At 39.7% G+C, this 27,265-nt stretch overlaps 2 protein-coding genes across 2 annotated transcripts in view; both read left to right on the forward strand.

Moving 5' to 3' along the window:
* Nucleotides 1–27,265, forward strand: part of pdcd4b (programmed cell death 4b) — a 73,722-nt gene that overhangs the window by 32,595 nt on the left and 13,862 nt on the right. The window contains exon 5 of the mRNA XM_034187303.1: nt 27,117–27,230. Coding sequence (XP_034043194.1) covers nt 27,117–27,230 — 114 coding nt within the window. The remainder of the gene's footprint in view (nt 1–27,116; nt 27,231–27,265) is intronic.
* LOC117525461 (programmed cell death protein 4-like) lies at nt 4,765–27,230 on the forward strand. Its single transcript, XM_034187305.1, has 3 exons — nt 4,765–5,074; nt 12,158–12,253; nt 27,118–27,230. The coding sequence occupies exons 1-2, from the start codon at nt 4,816–4,818 to the stop codon at nt 12,205–12,207; spliced, it is 309 nt and encodes a 102-aa protein (XP_034043196.1). The 5' UTR covers nt 4,765–4,815; the 3' UTR covers nt 12,208–12,253; nt 27,118–27,230.

The raw sequence follows: 27,265 nt of genomic DNA on the forward strand, positions 1-27,265 counted from the left end.
AATTGCTTATGTATTTACATTGAACTTAAAATCATCACGCTTTTAATATAAAGATGATTGCCACCCCCTGCTGGAATGGTGTGAGTCCAGAAGTCCAGGGTTACCAGCTGCTGTAAGACAATAGCTGATGACATTAAAACCAGTTAAAACATTTCACTCATGGTCATTGCAGTATGAGACTTATCTAAATTGGCTAAAGGAATTAAGCTTCAAAACACAATAAATCAATAACACTAACAACATTGTTAAACTAACATAACCACAATAACAACATTTAAAACTGCAAAAACCCAGACTCTCATGGTGCATTGCAGCACCAATCAAAGATTTCTGTATCTACCTGTTAAATGTTTTGTAGTAGATGTACAGTTCTATCCTCTGCAAACAGAGGAGAGCTAAGCCCAGGTAACACATAGACGGTTTTGTCGGCGAGTAGTACATAGACCGAAGTTCGCGGTAGTTCTGGCTGTTTTCGCGGTGGAAAGGGGCGGAGCAGGCGCAGCGGGGCTCCTCCTCGCTCTTTCCCCCAAAAAACTGTCATAATTGTGTTTAGAAACCAGTCACCATTTGTTTTATTATACATCTGTGTAGTTAATTAATAAAATATTCTCTACAGATGATTCGCTCGCGCGCACGTAAAAAAAAAAGAAACAAAAAAGAAACTCTGCTCCGGCTCCTCCTCGCTCTTTCCCCCAAAAAACTCTGTTATAATTGTGTTTAGAAACCAGTCACCATTTGCTTTATTACATCTGTGTAGTTAATTAATAAAATATTCTTTACAGATGATTCGCTCGTGCGCACGTAAAAAAAAGTAAGGAAAAAAAGAAACTCCGCTCCGCGGGGCTCCTCCTTGCTCTTTCCCCAAAAAAACTCTGTCATAATTGGTTTAGAAACCAGTCACCATTTGCTTTATTATACATCTGTGTAGTTAATTAATAAAATATTCTCTACAGACGATTCGCTCGCGCACACGTAAAAAAAAAAGAAAAAAAGAAACGCCACTCCCTGCTGCTGCTGTTTGCTGCGGGGCTCCTCCTTACTCTTTCCCCCAAAAAACTCTGTCATAATTGTGTTTAGAAGCCAGTCACCATTTGCTTTATTATACAGCTGTGTAGCTAATAAGCAAAATAATGTCCAGGACGATTCGCGCGCGCACGCACGTAAAATAAAAATAAAAAGAACCTCTGCTCCACGCTGCTGTGGTGCTGCTGCTCGCTCCAAAAACTCTCTCATGATTGTAAAATAAAGGACAAAAGAGACATAAGTCCTGCACAGGCTGCTACCAGATACAGGACATGTTCACATCTTCAAACTCCAGACATCTCCATGTCACTACATATTCGTCCCTGATTGGTCATCGCGGTGCGACGAGGACGGCGGCACTACAGGAAGCGGCAGGATGAAATGGCAATTGAAAAGTATCAAACGCCGTTGTTCGCATTGTCACTGTCGTCACGGGAGGTCTCCGGGAGCACTCCCGGAATTATTCGACATGTTGAATAATTTTTTCGACGATTCCCGGTAAAGCCGGAACTAAGCCACGCCCCCTAGTGCTGGTGTTAACAACAGCGTGTGATCCTTAAGACGGCTAAAAACTCTTCCGGGACGCTTCCGGGAGCACCGTCTGTGTGTAAACGGGGCTCTAGTTCCAGGAGAAAGCACTCTGTCCTCTGCAAGCAAAGGAGAACTAGACACAGAAAGAAAAAAAAAAAAACAAAAAAAACAAGAAAAAAGATAATTTCTTTTGACCCCATACTGATGCGTTGGCAATATCACCCAAGTCATCCAGAGGCATACAGTTTTAACTTATGATTAAAATTTTAACCAAACTAATTTCGGACAAGTTATTTAAATTAACGTCAGGTCTGAAGTTTTACAAAGTGAAAATATCAGGTATATGTTTTAGTTTTAAAGTAATGCACTAATTTTTAAGGTTTTAGGGTGGACATGCTGTGTCCAGGTGTATTATGGGTAATCTCAGTACATTCACAACAGAAGAAATGCATTTGAGATGCTCTGATCAGGCTCCACACAGACAACCGCATTAAACCCTTTGTATATTGCCTGAAACTCTCTTGAATATTCTCTGGGTTTATAGACGTTGTTATTGTGCTTGTTTTATGTAAAAATGCCAGAAGAAGCCCAGGTTGCTTCGCCATTATTTTCAGTTGGAATCAATGCAAGCGATTCCTGTTTACGCTTTAGAGTCCTCCTTATGTCAGACACTGTCTGCCGTCTTTGTTCCAGAGTAATATATAAGATGTCTGAAATTTAGTTTGCATTTATTAAATTCCATGCACCTTAATTGTAGCATTCACAGATTATCTGGAATTTTGTTTTGGTAAGTTTTCACGGTCTCTACTGACATCTAATGGCCAGTAGTGTTCATGGCAGTATGAGCATCTGGTAGATGGCAGTGTTCTATTTATTTTGACCCTGCTAATATCAGTTGGTTGTCTATCACAGCTTGACTTTTTGGCTTTTGCAAATGGCTTTTTTTTTACAAATAAAAAAAATGCATATTTTACAAAGCACACTAAAATGCAAACACCAACACACACACACACACCTCACATTAACGTGTTGGTTTTTACATAGAATGAATGAGTCAACCAATCAGTGTTAGCGGAGGCTCATTTACCCAAATCCCTTTGGCATCTGTCTGTTTGTTACAAAACTTCAGAATTAGTGCATTATTTAAAATTAAAGATATGTTTATTTTAACTTTGTACAAATGACAGAATTAACATTAATGGAGTTATTCTAGTCGAGACGCTGCTCCTCCACGTCGAAAGGAGTCAGTTGAGGTGGCTCGGGCATCTTTTCCGGATGCCCCCTGGACGCCTCGCTGGAGAGGTGTTCCGGGCACGTCCCATTGGGAGGAGGCCCGGGTAAGACCCAGGACATGCTGGAGGGACTACATCTCTCGGCTGGCATGGGAACGCCTTGGGGTTCCCCCGGAGGAGCTGGGGGAGGTGTGTGTGGATCGGGAGGTCTGGGCGGCTTTGCTTGAGCTGCTGCCCCCGCGACCGACTCGGATAAAGTGGAAGAAAATGGATGGATGGATGGAGTTTTTCTATCGGAGTTAATTTGATGATTTTAAATCAAAACCATAAGTCAAAACTGCTTTATTTTCCAAGACCTCTGCCTCACTTCGGCACTGCTGTATTCTGTTAAGGAATAATGGCTTGTTTCGTGTGTGTAGAGTTGACCTTAGCTCCTCAACTGCTTCACTGTTGCAAGATATGTAGTAAACAGGAGCTTTCAGTAGTGGGCAGGGTGCACAAAGACAGAAGTGCTGACTCATTGTTTGGGTCTGTGGTCATCTTTGATGCTACCAGAAGTGATCGTGGTGTTAAAACTCAAAATGAGCTTGTTAATACCGGAAGCAATACTGAAAGTTATCGGTTAGCGGTAGCTTCCGATAAATTTTTGGGTGGTTTATTGGTTTAGCGTTATAAAAGATAACTTTTCATTTAGCTGATTAGCTGTTATTGAAGCTAACTTTTTGGTTAGTTGTGCCCACCACTGTATGTAGCCCTGTGACAGACTGGCGTCCTGTCCAGGGTGTACCCCGCAATGGGTCCAGCCCCACATGACTCTTAATTTGACTAAGTGGTTTAATGTGTGTGTGTGTGTGTGTGTGTGTGTGTGTGGTGGTGTGTGTGTGTGTGTGTGTGTGTGTGTGTGTGTGTGTGTGTGTGAGAGAGAGAGAGAGAGAGGAGCGCCACACAGGTGCAAATATGGCTGAGGATATGTTTAAGGAATGTATTGGAAAGAAATTGATTGTGGATCATTACAAAGTAGTCACACAATGTTGAGGAAAAATAAATCCTGTAAAGTTGGGGGGGGGGGTGCTGCATCAAGAATTTATTTATAAATGAATTGTATACATATCGCCTAATTGACACATTGCATAATACCGTTCAGGGCTGATTAGAGTTAGTTAGCTGACCGTGATTAAAACCCTGTTACATAAATGCCTAACAATTGTGTATTTTGTTTTTAAAAAAAAACATGAAGAGGAATTAACATGGATAATTGTAGCTAACTGTGATGTTGTTAAACAATGGTAAGCAAAACTGTTTGGATACAATAAAACTGATAGTCTATGCAAATGGGCTGTGAAAATATTTGTATGTGATCTTAAAATAGGAGTAAATGCCCCCCTGTCTCATTTTTTGCTTTGGGTCAAAGCCACCTAAAATCTCACCTTAGTTGTTTCTGGTTATGCCGCTGGTTCCAATATGTCTTGATCTTGATCCTTGTTGTTGGGGGGCTGCGGCGGCATTACAGTGAGTCCTCACACAAGTATTGTCTTGAAAATGAAATTTTACAACAGTGTAACTCATTTCTGTAAAACTATGTAGCTGTCTCTCGGGACACCTGAAATTGATGAAATTTTCTGAAAATAGAAAACAGATTTGTTTATATCATAGAAAAACATTTACATAAAAGACTACCACACCTTTATTGTTGTACAATAAAACATGCTGCATCAATTTTAAAGTGACACAGAATAACGCCTAATTTCATTTAAAAATGCACCACGTTTCTGGTCATAACTTGTTAAATGTTAGGATTAATCAAACCATTTTTTCGGTAACATGAAGTTTTTTTCATATGCAGATGCTGAAAGCAAAGGTACATCTTCATGACATATGATTTAGTGTTTCTGATATGATAACATCTGTATTTTGTATCTATAGCCTTGATTGTGACCGACCCGTAACCATTTCTGTTTCCTGTCATCTAACAGAGGCTGACGACTTGAGCGATTCCTTTGCATCTTGTGAAGAAGACAATGGAGGAGTGATGGTGTCCAACAAGAACCTCAACAAAGAGATCAATGGCAATTGGCTCTCTGTTTCCAGCAACACAGTCCATGAGGCACGTCTCAAGGCAAAAGCCAAGCGGAGGCTGAGAAAGAACTCCTCCAGGGATTCTGGCAGGGGGGACTCCCTCAGTGACAACGGGGAAGTTGTCAGGGGTTCCTCAGCACCCACAAGCCCAAAGAGCAAGCTGCTGGACAGAAAGTCCCGACTTGGCAAGGGCAGAGGCCTGCCAAAGAAAGGTACACACACTGATTAAGTTGTTTTGGAGGCTGGAGTTTTTGTCCTGTACCTGTCAGTGTTCCCAAGCGGAAGGACACTCAGGATTGTAATAAAAAGGGAAAATTATAACAAGACCAGCACATGTAGTTGGCACAGTAAAATATCTCACAGATGACCCAAAGTACTTAGCCTGCTAGGCAATTCTTAAGGGAAAAAAAGAAAGTCCTGTTCAGTATGCAGGAATCCAGAATCCAAAATGACATGCAGCTCGTAATCAGAATTCAGTCATTAGTCTGCACACAAAAGAGCACAGGATTGAACACACATCAGTACAAAAACAATGACTAGTCAAAAATCAGTAAGGTCAGAGAAACACAAGAAGCCTAAGTGCAAGTGACAGTAAGATTAACAGTCAAATGACTTATCTGGCGGAAAGTGAAAGGAAGAATGCGCTTTTAACCTCTGCTACATAATTAAGGGAATGAGTGACGGCTGGTCAATGACCACAGGTGCAAATGATGAACAGAAACTGAAAATAACCACAGACCATGAAGGCAGCACCAGAGCCCAAGGGAAGTGCACACCAAAGGAAACAAACCCCAGTGAACACAATAACCCGGGGGTGGAAAACAAGTGAGGAAAACTACAAGGAAGTGAGAGGTGGTGCGTGTACGCAGGGGTGTGTGTATGTGTGTGTATACATTAGGGATGTGGATATTAATCGCTACGAATCTGTATCTAGATACAAAGGTGCGCGATGCGAGTATCGATTCATTCAGTGTGCTTCAATTCAGTTGACCGGTGAAATCGTGATGTACCGCTGCGTGCTTGCATCAATTTTATTTATTTGTTTATTTTCCCCCTGAGGCACATTGAATGCACCATCATTGCTTTGACGGAGGCCCAAAAGCAGATTTCTACTGCAAAAAATGGAGGCCTGCGACAACACCGCAAGCAGTTGTAGGAGATTTATGACGCACCTAAAGCATTTAAATCAGGTGTTTGGAGATATTTTGGCTTCAAAAAAAAAGATGGGAAACTTGACAAGACGCAGGTCATTTGGAAAGAATGCCGTGGCTGCTGCTGCACCTCTTAACTCAGCAAAACTGGTACAAAAGTATCTCAGATTACTTTTGCCAAGGCAGTACTTTGTCAATGAGTGACTCACTTTAAGTCACTCATTGAGAGTGCCGTTGTTTTACTGTTTAAGTTCTGACTTTGTGATGAAGCAGGTTCCACATGAGGGAACTGATTCCTGTTCCATGGTGTTGAATCTGGTAAACTTGCTGCTTATGTAAAACAAATCCTCTGCTCCAAGTAGAATCAGAAGAAGAAGAAAATCGTAGTACCATGCTGAATTGCAGCTTCTTATTTTCTGTTGAAATTTTTGGTATAATTTCTTTGCATCATGTTGGACAGACTTTGGCGTCAGTCCACACCAACATCTCAGCTTTTGCTCATGCTTTAACTTCATGTTTGCCATATTTTTCTTCTTCTGTGTTTGTATACAGTGCACAAGCTGTGTGTGTATGTGTGTGTACACAGTGAGGAAAATAAGTATTTGAACACCCTGCGGTTAAAATCTGGAAATCACAATGTATGATTTTTTTAATAATTTATTTGTATGTTACTGCTGCAAATAAGTATTTGACCACCTACCAACTAGCAAGAATTCTGGCTCTCACAGACCTGTTAATTTTTCTTTAAGAAGCCCTCTTATTCTGCACTCTTTACCTGTATTAATTGCACCTGTTTGAACTTGTACCTGTATAAAAGACACCTGTTCACACACTCAGTCAATCACACTCCAACCTGTCCACCATAGCCAAGACCAAAGAGCTGTCTAAGGACACCAGGGACAAAACTAGACCTACACAAGGCTGGGATGGACTACAGGATAACAGGCAAGCAGCTTGGTAGAAGACAACAACTGTTATGATTATTTATTAGAAAGTGAAAGAAACAAGATGACTGTCAATCTCCCTCGGTCTGGGATTCCATGCAAGATCTCACTTTGTGGGGTAAGGATGATTCTGAGAAAGCTCAGAACTACACAGGAAGACCTGGTCAATGATCTGAAGAGAGCTGGGACCACAGTCACAATGATTACATTAGTAACACATGATGCTGTCATAGTTTAAAATCCTGCAGGGCAGCGAGGTCCCCCTGCTCAAACCAGCACATGTCCAGGCCCGTTTGAAGTTCACTAGTGACCATCTGGATGATCCAGAGGAGGCATAGGAGAAGGTCATGTGGTCAGATGAGACCAAAATGGAGCTTTTGGAATCAGCTCCACTTACCATGTTTAGAGGATGAGAACAACCCCAAGAAAACCATCCCAACCGTGAAGCATGGGGGTGGAAACATCATACTCTGGGGTGCTCTTCCCTCAGTGAGAGCATTGAAGATGGGTCATGGCTGGGCCTTCCAGCATGACAATGACCCCAAACACACAGCCAGGACAACTAAGGAAGGGCTCCGTAAGAAGCATTTCAAGGTCCTGGAGTGGCCTGGCCAGTCTCCAGACCTGAACTCGATAGAAAAGAGCTAAAACTCCAAACCTGAAAGATCTAGAGAAGATCTGTATGAAGAAGTGGACCAAAATCCCTGCTGCAGTGCGTCTAACCTCTGTAATTGCAGACAGAGGCTACTGTACCAAATATTAACATTGATTTTCACAGGTGTTCAAATACTTACTTGTAGCAGTAACATACAAATAAATTATTAAAAACCATACATTGTGATTTCCGGATTTTTTTTTAAAAATTATGTCTCTCACAGTGGACATGCACCTAAGATGAAAATTTCAGACCCCTCCATGATTTCTAAGTGGGAGAACACTACAGGGTTTTCAGTGGATTTGTGTGTATGCAGATATTTCTTGAAAGGATGCCATGTTTGGAAACAACTAAGAAAATGATCTTACAGGGTGGGTGCAGTCATTGCAGAGTTCAGCGCATTGGCAGACACTAAAGGTTTTCCTAAAACCATGTAAACATTGTCAGTGTGTTGTAGGTGAATTTGAAACATTCATGACCAAAATAAATCCAGTAACATATATTGAAGCACTTAACAATCGACATAATGACGACCAAGAACCTCCTAATGGCAGCTTTCCGGCATGGTGCTTCATGTTTCTTTCACTAAGGTGGTGGTGGTGGTGGGGGGGGTCACAAGTGAAGTACCCACTGTGGATGAGATATCTGTTAGTACTTGATTGTTTGCACACCTGAATGAGCTAATCGGCTTGTTGCAGAGCAGGGAGAGATGGAAAATGTGTAGCTGAATGGTGCTTGAGGAGCGGTTTGAGCGGTTTATGCAGACGCACTTTCACTGTGTAACGAAGCTGTGCCCTGTGTGTGCAGAGTGTACACTTACATTACATAGCTTACCATGAAGCTGAAGTTCACAGCTAATTACATATATGATCTACAAACATGAGCAGTGTGTATAGCTGTAATTCTTTGTTTGTATTATTATTTAGGTAACTAATGTATAAGAAAGAACTATGCTAATCTTCACTGGTTTTGTGGGTCTCACTGTAATTTTTCAGCTTTCACTCACTCTGTAAAGGCAGCTTTTAGTGATTAACATTTGTCTACTCCTACATCTCTGAAGGAGTCGCTGTGTGTCTCTGCGTTGGCATTTAAACATGTACAGCTTCTCTTCAGTTTGTTTCTGTGGTTGCATAACAGAACAGTTGTGCCAGTGGAATTCTGCTGTTGTTTCTGTTTTGTATTCCTTTAAATAAAAGTCTTTATAGTTTGAAATGCAAAACAAAATGCATGCAAGCAATGTTTTCTGCACTGGATTTTGTGGCTTGACTTTATTTTGTAGCTCCAGTATGCACTGTAATGGGGGAACTGGGTACTTTGGAATTTGAGGTTTCAAAGGACCATAAGATTTTTTTTTTTTTTTTGTCATTATTGTTCAACATATAGAGTTGATGTAACTGTTGCTTCCAACCACTTTTTCAGATCATATAACTAGTTTAAAAATGGATTTCTTTCATTGGTGCAATGGAGTTCAGGCAATTCTGGAACATTATTAATGTGATCTTGCTAGTATTTGAAAGACATGTGATGGTTAATCCATTTTACAGCATGAGCCCAGCTCCAGTTTTTTTGCAGTGTTGCACATTTGCCTCTATTTTCTTTGCTTTCACACTGCTACACTTATAAGCAGGCAAAAAAATGTAACGAAAAAGCCACATGTGAGCACAGGTCAGGTCTAGAAGCATTCACTGGTGCAGTGCATCAACACATCCACCGCACTATGGAGCCGTATTGGATGGCAAAGACCCAGACAGACGAGCAGTCCATCCCCACCTTTCAACAGGAGCTATCTATTAGCTGCAGCCTTGTGAAATGTGGCTGATGGGGGTGGTCCCCTGGGCCTTTAACACTTACTGGGGTCCTCAACACTGAGGCACCTGTGTGCTGTATCACATACAGAGAGATATGCCACAGGGCCAAATTGTTGTCGCTGACATTCCCTCACAGCACAAGTGACACTCCTTGCATTCCATTTTATTCTGCCACAGAAGCCATTTCTTTGACACAGTCATTCCAGCAGTCATTGCATTAAGTCACTGGTTAGCATCCAAGTCTCACAACTATAAAGTAAGACTGGAAGCAGCAAAAACTCCTCCTGTGTTTTTTTTTTTTTTTTTTTTTTTTTTTTAAGAATTCAGTTCTCCTCCCAATAACAATATGCATACAGGCTAGTGGACCTCTGAAATTAAGATGTTGTCAGCTGTAATGTCTAACCAGGCTTCCCGCGGGGTCTAAAAAAGTCTTAAAAAGTCTTAAATTCAGAAACTAAAATTTTAGGCCTTTAAATGTCTTAAAAACACCCACATTTTCACCGCAGGTCTAAAATTTAATTTACTCAAGTCTTAAAAAATTACATTCGAATTACATACAAATTACAAAATGAAACGCTTTACAACGCGTCGTGACGTCAGATGCGTCGCTTCGGAAGCGGCAAGGGGGCGGAGATTGCGGCCACATCACACTCTGGCTGTTTCACAACCTGAAAAAGTTCAGCGATCGCTTTCTTGAATTTACGTCGCCTGAACCACAAAAAAGCTTTAAAAAACAGCAGTAGAACGATTCTCCCATCACCCTACTGGGAGAAGCTTTTTTTTTCAGCTACTTTTCAGAGGGACGTCGACCGAGGGAGGACTGACGACTTGGTGGGATATTGATTGAACTGCGACAGCGGGCCGACCCACACGGAGAAGCCGGCCTTAAGGCATCATTCCTGGGCAGACCGAGGCAGGCAGCCGGCGGGATGGAGCAGACCCCCTCAGTCCGAAATCTCCCACTTTTTGGTTATAGGCGAAGTCCCAGTTTTCCCAATGGAGTTTACTTCTGCAGCTTTATCGAGGTGAGAATAATGTAAAAATAAAACGTGACGTTTACTGAACTGCTGTAAAGGTTTAATGATCGGCTAACGTTAGCATAGCCTTTTAGCACAGTTGATCTGAGTGTATGCTTTAATTTCTAAATGGTTCAGTCTTTTTTATTTTTACCAAATAAAGCTACAGTTTTTTTCAGACACCACAAAAGCTCAACTTTAAATAACTTATTTTTTCGGGTGTTTTTTCTGTCGTTTTTTCTCGTTTTTTCCCGTTTTTATATATAAACTGTTTAGTGTTTCTTTATATTTAAAAGAATATTTTTATTTGTCCCAATCAGGAACATTTGCTGTGCAGACAACCAAACTTCCATTGATGAGCTGAACACCACCAAGTCCAGTAGAAAGAAAACATCTCTGCTTTTCAGCAACACCACCAGAGGTCAAAGCTGCAGAAGAGACCTTCATCTGGTCCAGAGAATTCAGCAGAACATTACCTGCTTCTAAATAAAAGGCTCTTTGAACAGGAACTATTTCATTATTTTTTAAAGCTGTTTCAGTTTATATTTTAAAACATAAATGAACGGATCATTAAAAATGTCCACAAATCAAAGTCAAAAGACATTTGCACAAATAGAAGCCTCCCCTTATTGTGCTCAAATTGCATATTTTAGAAATGACTCTGTCCTGATAACAACATTAAAGGCAATTACTATTTTGACAAAATTACAAGTTGAAATGACTATATATATATATAATAAAAAAAAATTAATCATGAGGTTTATGTCACAGAAATCCTACTTTACAAGTCACACTGCAGTCATTGTTAAATTATTTCCTGTTGTATTATAATAAACATTTGTATTTAGTTAGTGTCTTTTTCCTGGTTGAAATGAGATATAAATAATCTACCAGACTTTAAAAAAAATGTACAAGTTTCCATGTTATTTATTTGTCTACAAATAAATGTCCAAGGTTCCTTATGTTAAACAAGAAATTATCTAATCTGAAATAGGTGGTTTTAGTTTACAGATGAAAGGTTTCTAAATAACCTTTTATTGATTTATTTAGCTATTTTAATACAAGTGTTCTAAACTTTTTTAACAGTAATCAGAAATTTTAGGTAACAACACAAAAACATTTCCAATGATTTTTCTCATAAAACTGCTCTATAAAATGAGCAGTCCCGTCACACGTTAATGTTTTGTACAGATCAGTCTTTCCAACCGATCTATTTTGTAGAGATCAGTGATTTCGAAGAGAGCTGGGCTCTCAAGATGGCTCAGCTGCTTTCGAAAGTCGAATGCTCTGAGAAGAGCACACAAAGACAAAGTCGCTGAAGTGAAAGACCTTGAGGCTGAGATTAGCGCAAAAAGGAGAGGATCTGAGTATAAGGGTTGTATAGCGACCTTTTGAAAATTTAACATTTTTTACGGTTGGTCAATGTTGTTTTCGTCTTGTATATGTTGTGTATTATCACGCAATCTTGTTTTCTGCTTTCGTGTACTTTGACATGTTTGAAACCAATACAAAATTATCATGGTTTTGAGAATCAAATGTGATTGTCCTTTTTTTTTGGGGGGGGGGGGGGGGGGGGGGGGGGTCTTGAGGTTGGTCTAAAATGCTTCTCTTAATGGTCTAAAAAGGTCTAAAAAAAAAAAAAAAAAAAAAAGTCTAAAATTTAACTTGGTGATTCCTGCAAGAACCCTGTCTAACACTGTTGCTCATGTTTTTGACTGCAGGTGGAGCTGGAGGCAAAGGTTGTGTGGGGCAGGTCGGGGGAAGTCTATGAGCCAGAGGTGGTAGACGAGAAGACCCCAACTATGATGAAGCTCAGGGTACAGATTGCAACATTTATTAATATAGGACTATTATGGTGTAAATTGTGGTGTATTTTAAAGGACCAACCACACACCAAACAAACAATACCCCTCATGGAGTTTGTAATGTCATTTCTGAGGATGCAGTTGGTGGCATTTCTGTGACTTTCAGTTTTGGGGCACCTACTAAATAAATATAAGTGAAATATATCTTTTATTTATTTAGTGCATGCTCAGGTCTCATGAGTATGCACTCATGCTGTGTATCGCCACATCCATTACACTATGGAACTGCCCTGTGTCATGGCTGGCAACCAAGCAGGCAGTCAGTCCATTCCCACCTTACATAAGTAGCCAGCTATATTTGTGCTGGTGCCAGGTGAACATGGGAGTCTTCTTGACTTTATCCAGTCGCTAGGGTTCAACAGCACTGGATGTGATGTTGTGGCTGAAGATCCCTCACAATGCAAGTGGTGGACCGAACACCATGTTGCAACAGCATACCACAGAGGTGCGTGTGTGGGAGACTGATACAATGAGGTTGGAGAGAAAAACACTGATTGTGGAGGAGGGCATGATAAGAAAGAGACAGCTCGGGGCTGAAATTGGGAAGTGGTTCTCATGAAGAGCATCATGCATACAATAACCGACATGTTTGAATGTTTGTTCATTTTTATCTGTATTCAGAGCTGTGGGCTGTTTATCACGCAAACATTATAGGGCGAGCCAAAGACGCAGAGCATGTTTATTAAATGTGTATTTTTACATGCCTCACTGCCAGGACATAAACAGTGGGAAAGCTCCTTTTATACAGCTATGTTCACTCAGTGTTAATCATAAGCTGTAGTAATTCCTGATTGTTCGACAGAAAGTAAAAGGTGCAAACTAATGTGGATGTGCATATTCCATATACAGGGCATTCGTAAGCAGCAAAATAATGAGGATTTCTGTTACTTACTTCACCCCACGTCCTCCATATAAGCCTTGCCCTGCCGAAATGAGTTATGCAATAAGGATTTATCAGTATTCTAATTCATGATAACAGGAAATATTTTGTGGCTTTGGCGCTCTGTTGACGATAATTATGTTGCATCAATAAGAATCAGATTTACTTGCAAAGTATGAATGCACATACAAGGAATTTGTCTCCAGACTCTCTTTCCTCACACTGCACAATAACCGTAGGTAGACACTAATACAAAACAAACAGACACGAGTAAACACAAGTAGTCATAAGAAATCACAAATAACAATAAACACTATAGGAATAAAGTGCCAAAACATACATACGTTGTTTTGCAGATAATTTTACATTTTATTTGCATGTTTTGCAAGGTTTGACCATTAAGAGTGTTGAACATGTTCACCATACTGATGGCTTGAGGAAAGAAACTGTTTCTTAGCCTTGTGGTTTTAGCATACAGTGAGCTACTAGAGGGGAGAGGTGAGAAGAGGGTAAATCCTGGGTGAGAGGAGCTGCTGCTGATGCCACCTGCTCACTTCCCTATTCTGAAGGAGTACAGGTTCTGGATGGAGGGCACGTTGGCACCAGTGATCCTCTTCATGGTCCTGATTGTCCTCTGAAATCTGTTCCTGTCCACTTTGGTCACTGAACCAAACCAGACAGTGATGGACTCGCAGAGTACAGACTGTATTATGGCCGTGCAGAAGTTGGATGGGAGGCAAAGGTGGTGGGGGGGCTCCCACCTACTATCTGCACTGCTATCACCACAGTTTTTAGAGAATTGAGGTCCAGATTATTCAGACCACACCAGAGGACCAGCTGTTCTAGAGGGACGTGCACCGAAGCTGTTCAGTGACCACCTTGGGTCACTGGTTATATAGCGGGTAAATAAGTATTGAACATGTCATCATTTTGTTCAGTAAATATATTTCTAAAGGTGCTATTAACATGACATTTTCACCAGGTGTTGGTAACAACCAAGTAATCCAAACATGCAAAGAAACCAAAAAGTACAGGAGTTATTTGTACAACCCCAATTCCATTGAGGTTGGACATTGTGTGAAATGTAAATAAAAACAGAATACAATGATTCGCAAATCCTCTTCAACCTATATTCAATTGAATACACCACAAAGACAAAGACATATCCGCCCTTGTTCTAATTAGAATAATGCAATTGTTCCAACTGGAGCTTGGGCGTGTCTGTTCAGTTCTGTAACAGCTCTAGGAAAGAAGCTGTTTTCCAGGCTTGTGGTGTGGGCTTTAAAGGCCCGATAACGCCTGCCGGATGGAAAACAAAGAAAAAAGGTGGTGTGAGGCGTGTGTTCCGTCCTGCAGAATACTGCTTGCTCGGCGGAGGCAGCGAGTCCTAAAAACATCATCCAATGAGGGCAGAGAGAGATCAGTGATCTTTTCTGCTGTTCTTATGACTCGTCTGATGGATTTCTTGTTGTTTTCAGAGCAGTTTGCAAACCATGCTGTAATGCAATAGGTTAAAACACTCTCGATGGAGCAGTGATGAAAGGTCTTGAGCAGCTCAGCCGACAGGTTGTTCTTCTTCAATGCTCTTAAAAAATAAAGCCTCTGATTTGCCTTTTTGACAACAGCAGATGTATTAACTTCCCATTTAAGATCCTTAGTGATCCAGGTGCCCAGAAAATTTAAAACGAGACCCTCTCGACTACCTCACCTTTGATGGTTAAGGAAGAGGGGTCACCCTTGCGATTCCTGAAGTCAACTATAATCTCTTTGGTTTTCTTGACATTCAGGGTCAAATTATTTTCTGTGCACCATTCAACTAGCCTTTCAACTTCATCTCTATAGGCTGCCTTGTTGCTGTTGAAGATCTGTCCCACCACAGTAGTGTCATCAGCAAATTTTATTATTGTATTTGAGGGATGGGTGGGAATGCAGTCATATGTATGGATGGAATAAAGCAACGGACTTAGCACGCAACCTTGTGGTGCGCCGGTGCTAAGAGACAGACTCGAGGATAGATGTGGGCCCAGTCTGACTACCTGTGGGCAGTCAGAGAGGAAATCCTTAATCCATGCACATAAAATATTGCTAAGGCCTAGGTTGAGGAGCTTTGTGGCCAACTTACTGGGTACAGTTGTGTTGAAAGCAGAGCTGTAATCTATAAAAAGCATTCTCACACTTGCCCCTTTATTGTCGAGGTGCGTTAAAGCTGTATGGAGAGCTGTGATGATAGCATCCTCTGTGGATCTATTTGCCCTATAGGCATATTGATGCTGGTCCAGATTGAGGAGAAGGACAGATTTTAAATGCTTCATCACCAGCCTCTCAAAGCACTTAGCCACAATAGGAGTAAGGGCCACCGGTCTGTAGTCATTCATGTTTCTGATGTTACTTTGCTTGGGCACTGGAATGATGGTGGCTGTTTTGAAGCAAGTTGGTACAGTACCTTTGAAGAGAGATCTGTTGAAAATATCCACAAAGACATCTGCCAACTGGTGGGTGCAGTCTTTGACCACCCTTCCAGGAATTCCATCAGGCCCCTCTGCCTTTCTAGTGTTCAGACTTAAAGATGTGCCTCACCTCCTCTGCCGAAAACAGTGAGTGGATAGTCTGTGTCAGCAGAGGGGTGGGGAATATTTCCGTTGTTGTTCCTGCCACGCCATGACGTTTTTACATATTCTTGAAGAATAAACAAAAGCTTTTTCCACGTTGTCTTTTTATTTATTTTTTTTTACCATAAATTACACTGAACAAGGATTAGATGTTTCGTTACTCATCTGAGAATTTGTATTTACCCGCCTCCAAGTTGACCCACTTTTCGCTGCGACGGATGTGACGTCAGTCGAGTAAATGTGTCGCAGCGAGGCTCTGTTTACCAATATGGCAGACACGGACAGCGAAGGCATAGTGCGCGATTATAGTGAAAATTTAAGTGACATCGTTTGTGTTTGAAGAAGATGAGGAAGTTTCTGATGAAGATATTAACGGTGTAAATAATCAGTGGCTCCAAACCGTGTATGTTCCAGCCGAACGCAACAGAAAGAGGATGAAGCGCAGCTGTCAGCTGACAACAGCAGCGTTGAGGAGGACGACACAGAATGGTTTGTTCCCTCACCACCTTTTCTTATAAATGATCATTTATTCCTGGCACGGTGTGTTTGTGTATGAAAAAAATTATTTGAGCAGCACAGCATGCTTAAATTCAGGAGTTTGTTCTAAAATCACTGAAAATAAAGTTTCTGTACATTCTGTATATATTTAATAATTTATAAGTCAGTTTCATGTGATTGCTAATTCTTCACATTTTATTCAAAGCAAATGATTGCAAATCTTTATTTGAAAAGCTGTAGACCCACATGGGATGGGGGGGAAAAGATTTCTAAATAAAAGAAAATTTTACTTCTATATCTGTCAAATTTTATCAGGCATAATATTGTAGAAAAATGTTTATGCGAAATGGAGACGTTCCTGTCTAAAATACATATACAGAACATCTGTAATCATAAATTGTATCACATCTAATCTACTCTGAATAAACAGAAGTCTGAACAAAAAACAGGCTGTTCAGTTTACATGCATATGTATATTTGGAAAACACAAAAATGTCAATGTTCTGGTTTTTTTGTTTTGTTTTGTTTTTTTGTTTGTTTTTTTCAGGTGTTCATGTGAACACAGTCAGCCGATGCCACTCGTGATCGAGTCTCCTTCTCATATCAGGGTCAGCTTTGCAGGTAAGTTGTCTGTTATCTCCGTAACAGCCTAACTTTCAAACAGCATTTTGTTATGGATATAAACTATTTTTTTTTATTAATTTTGTTTTAGCTTCTGTTTTAGGACTTTGGTGGCAACCTTTCATTTGAATGAAAATGCAGGGAGACAACAAAAGCAGACAAAGCAAGAGAGACCAAGGTTCAGAATATACTTTCCTTAGTGGAAAAGAGGAGGATTCACAGTGAGAAAGTTAGCCACATATCCAACATGTGGAAAACGGAAAAAAAAACAAATTATTTGTATATTTTTATATAGCATGATAAAATGAATAAAAATACAATTTCACATAAGTTACACATTGTTTCATTCAAATGAGAAGTGTTTTACAATTTGTTAAAAAACATTTAATTCAGTCTATGTGAGTGACATAGCAAAAGAGGTTCTTCAGATCTGCAAAACACCAAACTGACCAGAAATCTCCACCAATGATCCTCCTCCACTGAGCAGCCAATGTGAAGGGACAAAGCTGAGGCTGATGCTGCCAAGCGGACCAGGTACCACCGATGAGCCCGACCCCTCACTCCAGAGGAGGAAACTGGAAGCCAGTGTAGTCGGATGATGGTGATGGAAAAGTACTCCTTATTTTGAATACAACACAAGATGGTCGTGGCACCCTTCTGTGCCTTCCCAAGTGTCCCAGCACAACCACACAAATTACCAATATGCGATATGATGATACTTTCTACAACAAAAAATAGCATGGATTTATGTTCAAAACAACAGTTCATTCTTTTTGTATATGAATATTTTTTACTTTTTTCTATAAACCATGTAAATGAAACTTTCTATTTCATGTGCTGACTCCTACTGTGGAGCATCATGTAGGCATAATGTGCCACTCTGAGGATATCTGCATCCAAACACACAATCGAGAAACTAGCCAGCTGTGTGACACATTGAGGATTTTCGCCACCACGTTGCATCTCCGTCAGGACTGCAGAAATTTCCCTCCAACAGCGAGACTCGATCACGAGTGGCGTCGGCTGACTGTGTTCCTATGAACACCTGAAAGAAAAAAAAAACAGTACATTGACATTTTGTGTTTTCCAAATATACATATGCATGTAAACTGAACAGCCTGTTTTTTGTTCAAACTTCTGTTCATTCAGAGTAGATTAGATGTGATACAGTTTATGATTACAGATGTTCTGTATATGTATTTTAGACAGGAAAGTCTCCATTTCGCATAAACATTTTTCTACAATATTATGCCTGATAAAATTTGACAACAGATATAGAAGTAAAATTTTCTTTTATTTAGAAATCTTTTCCCCCATCCCATGTGGGTCTACAGCTTTTCAGATAAAGATTTGCAATCATTTGCTTTGAATAAAATGTGAAGAATTAGCAATCACAATAAACTGACTTATAACTGATTAAATATATACAGAATGTACAGAAACTTTATTTTCAGTGATTTTAGAACAAACTGCTGAATTTAATCACGCTGTGTTGCTCAGATAATTTTTTCATACACAAACACACCTTGCCAGGAATAAATGATCATTTATAAGAAAAGGTGGTGAGTGAACAAACCATTCTGTGTCGTCCTCCACAACGCTGTTGTCAGCTGACAGCTGCGCTTCATCCTCTTTCTGTCGCATTCGGCTGGAACATACACGGGTTGGAGCCGCTGATTATTTACACCGTTAATATCTTCATCAGAATCTTCCTCATCATCTTCAAAAACAATCGATATGTCACTTAAATCTTCGCTATAATCGTTCACTATGCCTTCGCTGTCCGTGTCTGCCGTATTGGTAAACAGAGCCTCGCTGCGACACATTTACTCGACTGACGTCACATCCGTCGCAGCGAAAAAGTAGGTCAAAAGTCAGGTGGTAAATTCAAATTCTCAGATGGGTAACGAATCGTCTAAATCCTTGTTCAGTGCAATTTTATGGTTAAAAAAAAAAAAAAAAAAGACGTGGAAAAAGCTTTTGTTTATTCTTCAAGAATATGTAAAAATGTCATGGCGTGGCAGGGACACTTTAAGCCCTTTTACTTCAAAACAGGCATAAAAGTGATTGAGCTCCTCAGCCAGGGAGACATTAATGTCTACAGGTGGTTGACAGCTGCCTCTGTGGTTTGTGATCTGCTGGATGCCCTGCCACATGTGCGTCGGATCACGTCCCTGGTTATTTCAGCAAGACAATGTCAAGCCACATTCTGCACGTGTTACAACAGCATGGCTTCGTAGTAAAAGAGTGCAGGTACTAGACTGGTCTGCCTGCAGTCCAGACCTGTCGCCATTTGAAAATGTGTGGCGCATTATGAAGAGCAAATTACGACAACAGAGACCCCGGACTGTTGAACAACTGAAGTCGTACATAAAGTAAGAATGGGAAAGAATTCCACCTACAAAGCTTCAACAATTAGTGTCCTCAGTTCCCAAATGCTTATTGAGTGTTGTTAGAAGGAAAGGTGATGAAACACAGTGGTAAACATACCACTGTCCCAGCTTTTGAAGGTGAAGAAAAACAATAAAGTTTATCAGTTTGAACATTAAATATCTGTAAATATTGTCTTTGTGTTGTATTCAGTTGAATATAGGTTGAAAAGGATTTGCAAATCATTGTATTCTGTTTTTATTTACATTTTACACAATGTCCCAACTTCATTGGAATTGGGGTTATAATAAAAGGGAATGACACAGGGGAAAAAGTAGTGAACAAGCTTCCTGAAATTGATTTAATACTTTGTACACATCCTTTGTTGGCAGTGACAGCTTCACGATGCCTCCTGTATAGAGCATCTACAACCCCTGGCAAAAATTATGGAATCACCGGCCTCAGAGGATGTTCATTCAGTTGTTTAATTTTGTAGAAAAAAAGCAGATCACAGACATGACACAAAACTAAAGTCATTTCAAATGGCAACTTTCTGGCTTTAAGAAACACTATAAGAAATCAAGAAAAAAAGATTGTGGCAGTCAGTAACGGTTACTTTTTTAGACCAAGCAAAGGAAAAAAATATGGAATCACTCAATTCTGAGGAAAAAATTTTGGAATCACCCTGTAAATTTTCACCCCCCAAATTAACACCTGCATCAAATCAGATCTGCTCATTGACATTGACCCTATGTGTCTTTTTGCAAGGAATGTTTTTGCAGTTTTTGCTCTATGGCAAGATGCATTATCATCTTGAAAAATGATTTCATCATCCCCAAACATCCTTTCAATTGTCCAAAATATCAACATAAACTTGTGCATTTATTGATGATGTAATGACAGCCATCTCCCCAGTGCGTTTACCTGACATGCAGCCCCATATCATCAATGACTGTGGAAATTTACATGTTCTCTTCAGGCAGTCATCTTTATAAATCTCATTGGAAAGGCACCAAACAAAAGTTCCAGCATCATCACCTTGCCCAATGCAAATTCGAGATTCATCACTGAATATGACTTTGATCCAGTCATCCACAGTCCACAATTGCTTTTCCTTAGCCCACTGTAACCTTGTTTTTTTCTGTTTAGGTGTTAATGATGCCTTTCGTTTAGCTTTTCTGTATGTAAATCCCATTTCCTTTAGGCGGTTTCTTACAGTTCGGTCACAGACGTTGACTCCAGTTTCGTCCCATTCGTTCCTCATTTGTTTTGTTGTACATTTTTCGATTTTTGAGACATATTGCTTTAAGTTTTCTTTCTTGACGCTTTGATGTCTTCCTTGGTCTACCAGTATGTTTGCCTTTAACAACCTTCCCATGTTGTTTGTATTTGGTCCAGAATTTAGACACAGCTGACTGTGAACAACCAACATCTTTTGCAACATTGCGTGATGATTTACTCTCTTTTAAGAGTTTGATAATCCTCTCCTTTGTTTCAATTGACATCTCTCGTGTTGGAGCCATGATTCATGTCAGTCCACTTGGTGCAACAGCTCTCCAAGGTGTGTTCACTCCTTTTTAGATGCAGACTAATGAGCAGATCTGATATGATGCAGGTGTTAGTTTTGGGGATGAAAATTTACAGGGTGATTCCATAATTTTTTCCTCAGAATTGAGTGATTCCATATTTTTTTCCTCTGCTTGGTCTAAAAAAGTAACCGTTACTGACTGCCACAATCTTTTTTTCTTGATTTCTTATAGTGTTTCTTAAAGCCAGAAAGTTGCCATTTGAAATGACTAGTTTTGTGTCATGTCTGTGATCTGCTTTTTTTCTACAAAATTAAACAACTGAATGAACATCCTCAGAGGCTGGTGATTCCATAATTTTTGCCAGGGTTTGTAGTCATGTGTGTTGCTCAGGTGTGATTTTGGCCCATTCTTCCACACAAGCAGTCTTCAAATTTTGAAGGTTCCGTGAACCTCTTCTGTGAAGTGTGATCATAGATTTTTCTCTTGGATTCAAGTCAGGTGATTGGCTGGGCCATTTTAGGAACTTTATTTTCATTGGCTGTGTTTGGGATCACTGTTTTGCTGAAATATCTACCCTCATTGCATCTTCATCATCCTGGTAACTAGCAGCAGATTTTTATTTGTTTATTTTAAATCGAGAATAGCTCTGTACAATTTTCTATTCATCCTTCCTTCAATTATATGCCGTTTGCCAGTGCCATACTCTGAAATGTTCTCATCTTCAAACTTCACTGTTGGTGTGATGTTTTTGGGGTGATGTGCAGTGCGGTTTGACCTCCAAACATGGTGTGTATTGTGGCGTCCAAAGAGTTCAATTTTGGTCTCATCTGAGCAGACTATATTCTCCCAGTATTTCACAGGCTTGTCTAAATGTTATGCACCAAACGTGAGGCACTTCAACATGCTTTTCTTCAGCAATGGAGTCTTGCATGGTGAGGCGCATACAGGTCATGGCGGTTAAGTGCATTACTTCTTGTTTTCTTTTAAACAATTGTACCTACTAATTCCAGGTCTTTCTGAAGCTCTCCACAAGTGGTCCTCAGTTTTTGGGCAAATCTTCGGATCATTCTTTTCATTTCTTTGTCAAAATTCTTATGAGGAGCACCTGGTCTTGGCCAGTATATGGTGAAATGATGTTCTTTTCACTTCAGGATTGTGGCCCAAATGGTGGTCACTAGAGCTGAAACAGCTAATAGAGTTAATCGATTAAAATAGTTGTCAACTAATTTAGTCATCGATTAGTTGCTAAATAACTTTGTTTTACCTCAAAGGTTTCGTTTCTTACATATAATCAACTGAGCTTTGCTTTGAATCTTGAACCAATGAAGGAGTGCTTCGATCTGCTGCGTTGTTGGTTTCATTTGTTTTATTTCGCTTTATCTTAATTTTTCCCCACTAAAACCCTAAAGAGCATATGCCTGTGAGGAATATTAACCTTTTTATGTTTAACTGACCTGTTATGGTCTTCTGAAACAGTTCATAGATGTATTTTATGTTAACACAGATGCTAATGCATTAGCATGTCTATGGCGTTTTCAATGTTAAAGTTAGCATTAAGCTGCTGGCATGTCAGCATGTTTGTGCATTTGTTTTCTGTATAATTTTTAATGGCTCAGCGTTTGTTGTAAAAGTCAAATGTATTACAAATTATAATATTTTTAAATGTATTTTTATTTATATATTAATAATAATAATAATAATAATAGCATCAATAATAATAGTAATAATAACTAATAATGCTACAATACAATTTTAGAGAAAGAGACATGAGTCACGTGTCATTGTGAAATGACCACACAGTTTACAAGTTATACAGAGAATGTTGCACATATAATGAGTCAGGCTACAGTTTTTGATTTAGGTTTTATGGTTAACTGGTTATGCTAATTGCTCATTTGCAGCAACAGAAATACCTCTTTTTTCACCATATATTTTATAACATATGTTTCACTGTCGTTTTATGGCAACTCAGCACTTTGATAAAGCAATGCCATTTGAAATAATTATTTTTGTTCTTTATTAGAAACTGTTTTATTGTTTATTATTTTATATTTCAACAGCCAAGGGACATTTGACGATTTGTTGATTCTCAAGTATGTTAAGTTTTCAAATAATGTTCTGTTGTTAAATAAAGTGATGGAAGGAGAGAAAATTTTTCCCTGGCACATTTTTAAAAAAATTCCCTGCTAATCCAATTAATCATGTCGAAACCCCATCAGATTCATCGATGATCCAAATAATCGTTTGTCGCAGGCCTAGTGCTCACTGGACAATTGAGAATTTGAGAAATCCTTCTGTAACCAATAACATTGGTATGTGAAAATCTTGAGGGAGCTCTTTGCTTTTAACCATCATGTTTGTTGTGTGACACTTTGGTAATGAGACACGTGTCTCGGCTTTCTGTGCCTTTTTTCGCTGCCCTTTCTTTAGTTGTTCAGTACTTTTCCCTGTCATTTCACGTTATTACAAATAACTTAACTTATGGACATCTATGGTTTGATTTCTTTGTATGTGTACATTATTTGGGTTGTTACTGGCATCTGGTGAAAATTTCATTAGCAGCTTTAGAAATATATTTACTGGGAAATGGTGATGTGTTCAATACTTATTTTACCAGCTGTAATTCAGATCTCACAAACATGCTCTAAGAATGGAAATGCCAGGACCATGAAAGGTTATGGCATTGCTAAACACTTCTGTCCAGTAACCTCATTACTTCATAAGCTTTTTCAAGCTGTAATGAATCTCAATCAACATAAATGTCACTGCTGAGGTATGTGAGTCTTTAAAACAAATTTGACATGTTAACCAGAAAAAGATCTCATGGCTGTAGGAAGTCATTGAAATCCTGGATCTTAGTCTTTATCTAGATTGTAGAACAATTTTAAACCCAGAGGCTCTAACTTTTCAATTTCTCATCTGCAAAGTTTAAGTCAGTAAACCTTTCTTCACCATTAAGGATGGGTATCAAAAACCAGTTCCTGTTAAGAATCGATAAGAAGTGATTTGGTCCACCGACATCAATAGCCTTTTTGCTTAACGATGCACTTATTGGTTCTTCAGTTCACATTACGCCGGAGCGGCCGTTGTTTTTGAAGGTGTGTATCTGGAAAATCATCAGTTCTCTATGTTGACTGACGCTGCACTGCTTCGCTGCTTTTCAGAAGCAGTGGGTCAATAATTTCTTCATTAACCCCCCTCAAACCCATTTAAAGATGTCAATCGTGACTCACCTTTGTGCTGATTAAAGTCACTAACTGGGATCTGTCTTGTTGCGGCCAAGAAACCAGAGTCGTCCTCTGTTCCTTTCACACTGGAGTCTTTATTCGTTCCTCATTAACTTTTCACGGGACAGCGCACTGAAGTTACTTTCCCTCAGGTAAAAGAAATAATAATAATTATAATACGTGTTTTGTGGGACTAACTGCATCATTGGAAAGATAGATTACAGTTGGAATTAATAATTTCAAAGCGAATCGCCGTTTTAAAATGACACCTCTTTCCAAACACTGTAATATAGACAACAAACTGCAACGGACCAAATCCAGTTTTTATGAATTAAATTGATTTTAACTTGCAAAGCAGCCAGCTGCAAGACCACAGCTCAGGGCTATGGAGTTAAATTTGTTTCATTTATATCTGAAAGGAAATGCTTTTGACAAAAACTACAGATTTTGTTTATTTCTGTTTATGTCCAGAGTTCTAGGATCAAGTGACCAATTTCATATTTATTTACTTTAAAACTCAATAAAATGTTGTTGACATAGAAAACCTGTAAAGCCTACTTTTAGTACACAGAAAATTCACAGGAGGTATTCATAAGGAAATCAATAATCAGATCGATAAGCAGAATCGATAATGGCATCCCTCTTGACAATAAAGGCACACAAGTTGCTGTACTCTACAATGCTGCTTAAAACCTGGAACATGGAAGTATTGACCAGACTAGGAGATGGAACATTTACTGGAAGTACCTGGGAAGACATTTGAGACTCTGCAACAAGTTCTCATTGTTTATTGCAGTTCAGGTGACTGCTCGTTTTGTACAGGGAAAATGGCACACCTTCTTTCAGTCTGTTGGGACATTACCTGACACAAGAACAGCATCTCCACCTGCCTGAATAAATTCACCCAAGATACCACAGATTCATGCAGCTTTCACTACCTTTTGGTGGTTTTCAGTGGACTTGCAGATCACCTGCCAGAAGCCTGGCAACAGACATGTTTAACATCCCGGCTGGAGGTTTCAGCTTGGTACAACTGCTCAAGATAGCCATCCCAATGGAAATGTATCTCAGAATATTCTGTCAGGACTGTGACATCATTTGCCATGACTGCAGTGGGAAGAGGTGTAGATTTAGAGGAATGCAGTACGTTGATTCCTCTCTAAGCAGGTTGAGGCTCATGAGACCACACATGGTGCATTACCTGCTCACAGATTCCTCAACCAACTTCCTTCTTGTCTACCCAAAGTGCCATCACAGTCCAGTCTCTGCTCCTTTCACCACCTCAACACCATCTCCTCTCAGCATTGGCAAATCCAATGTGGCAACTTCCAGAGTCTTATCATAAAAGAACTCCCACATTCCATTTAGGTCACCAGTTGTCCTTCCAAATTGTGTGCACTCCCACTGAACTGTGTAATATGATACTCTGCAGTTCAAACCTTGTGATACATTTCTTTTTAACTGTGATTCAATATTGCATCAGTTCTTTTTGATGCAGTTTGTTTTTCCTAAATTTGAAGTATAGTAGTGTAGACTGATGGGTAAATAAAATGAGCAGCCATTTCCTTATTTGTAGTGTTGGGAAATGCAGTCAGGGTCTGTAGGGAGGATTCAAGTTTCAGTGAATTGTTCCCAAGCAATATGGTTCGATGGTCTCTGAAGTACAACCAGAAGAAGAAAAACTTGCAGTTCCTTGGCTGGCTCCAAAAGTGAACAGATTTGCATTGAAGTCCATGTTGAAATGTCCAGTTTCAGAGAAGAAATAAACCATTTTTACAGCCTTCTACTGAAAAAACCCCCCAAATAAACCATTTTTACAGCCTTCTACCAAACCCTTTTTTGTCTCTGTTAGATGGTTTCCTCCTGCGTGACAACTGTAAGAGAGGTGAATTTTTTTTCTAACTTCTTAAAGACATTTTAAGCCAAGAATTTATGTATAACTGCATCAGTTTTAGTGACAACTGCTGAGCCAATCTCGACTCTCGTTGTGTTGGTATGTCATTGTCCGCTTAATGCTGCCGCTAGCTATTATGGAGGGTTGTCTCTTTTATTTTGAGCATTTTATGTCAAACACTTGAAATAATATGACTTGTTGTGAGGTGAAATATTGTAATGGATCATCAAAGACGTCCCTCCTGCAGTATTTGAGCTGAGTGAAATTCTCATCTTATTTAATGTTGCATGCTAACAGCTTTAGCACTTTTATCAGCTATTGGTTGCTTCCACTGATCTGAATATAAAACTGGATATCTCTTTTGCCCACAAACACCCCGTACAAACTGCTGAAGCAAACTGGCGGCCATCTTACCACTCGCAACGTATACAGACCACACATAGGCGGCTTATTAGAATGTCAACAATTTCAAGTAACAACTGAGCTGATTCCCTTATTTCCTTCTTTTTGTTTGCCAGATAATGTAGCCTTCATCCCTTCTAATCTGTCTGCCATGATTAGCTATTTGATTTATTGCCTTTCTTTCTTTTTTCCTGCTGCACAGTCCCCAGAATTATGATTTTTAATTAACACCTAAACCGAAGTTAGCCTCTTAGCTTAGTTGGTTCAGACTTGAAGATGGGGGTGTGTTCAGCCTTCTTTCATCACACAGCGGAGCCACCCACACTCCACCTCTGTATCAGTCAGCTGTTGCCAACATGGCACCTCCAGATAGGGGCTTCATATCAGCTATTACGGGTCCCTATAGAAAACTAATGAGTGATTCACGCTGGTTTTGTCCACTATGTATACAGTCTGATTGTCTGACTCGGCTACGCCTCGTCCAGTATAACTTTTCTTCATCCAATATTTCTCTATGTTGGACTCCTTACCATCTATTGTTTATGTGTGTGTGTGTATATATATATATACATATATACATTCATTCCTGATAATAAAATGGTTTCAGGCTACTGTTTTTGTATTCCAAACTGGGATGAATTCTGTGCAAGTTGAAATTGGAAGTAGTGTTTCCTGATAACTGTTTATTGACAGTTTAATAATTTTTGGTGGGTTGGGGCAGGTATTGTGGTGCCTATTTGCATTCATGTACTATCATTAGACCTGAAATGTAACTGTTTTAACAGGTGAATTGTGTGTATGAGACTTTGGTGCCCCCACTGGATGAGGCGGACTTTGAGAAGACCGTCACCCCCATAGTGCAAGAGTACTTTGAGCATGGTGACACAAATGAAGTAGCGGTAAGTCGTTAGGATCAATGTCCTTACGTGTTACA

Source organism: Thalassophryne amazonica, chromosome 15 (genome assembly GCF_902500255.1).
Source record: "Thalassophryne amazonica chromosome 15, fThaAma1.1, whole genome shotgun sequence".
Classification (NCBI taxonomy): domain Eukaryota; kingdom Metazoa; phylum Chordata; class Actinopteri; order Batrachoidiformes; family Batrachoididae; genus Thalassophryne; species Thalassophryne amazonica.

Excerpts from the sequence above, each read along its gene's own strand:
- LOC117525461 (XM_034187305.1), top strand. The coding sequence starts at position 4,816 with ATGGTGTCCAACAAGAACCTCAACAAAGAGATCAATGGCAATTGGCTC. Across the intron at positions 5,075-12,157 it reads CAGAGGCCTGCCAAAGAAAG|GTGGAGCTGGAGGCAAAGGT; the intron begins GTACACACACTG and ends TTTTGACTGCAG.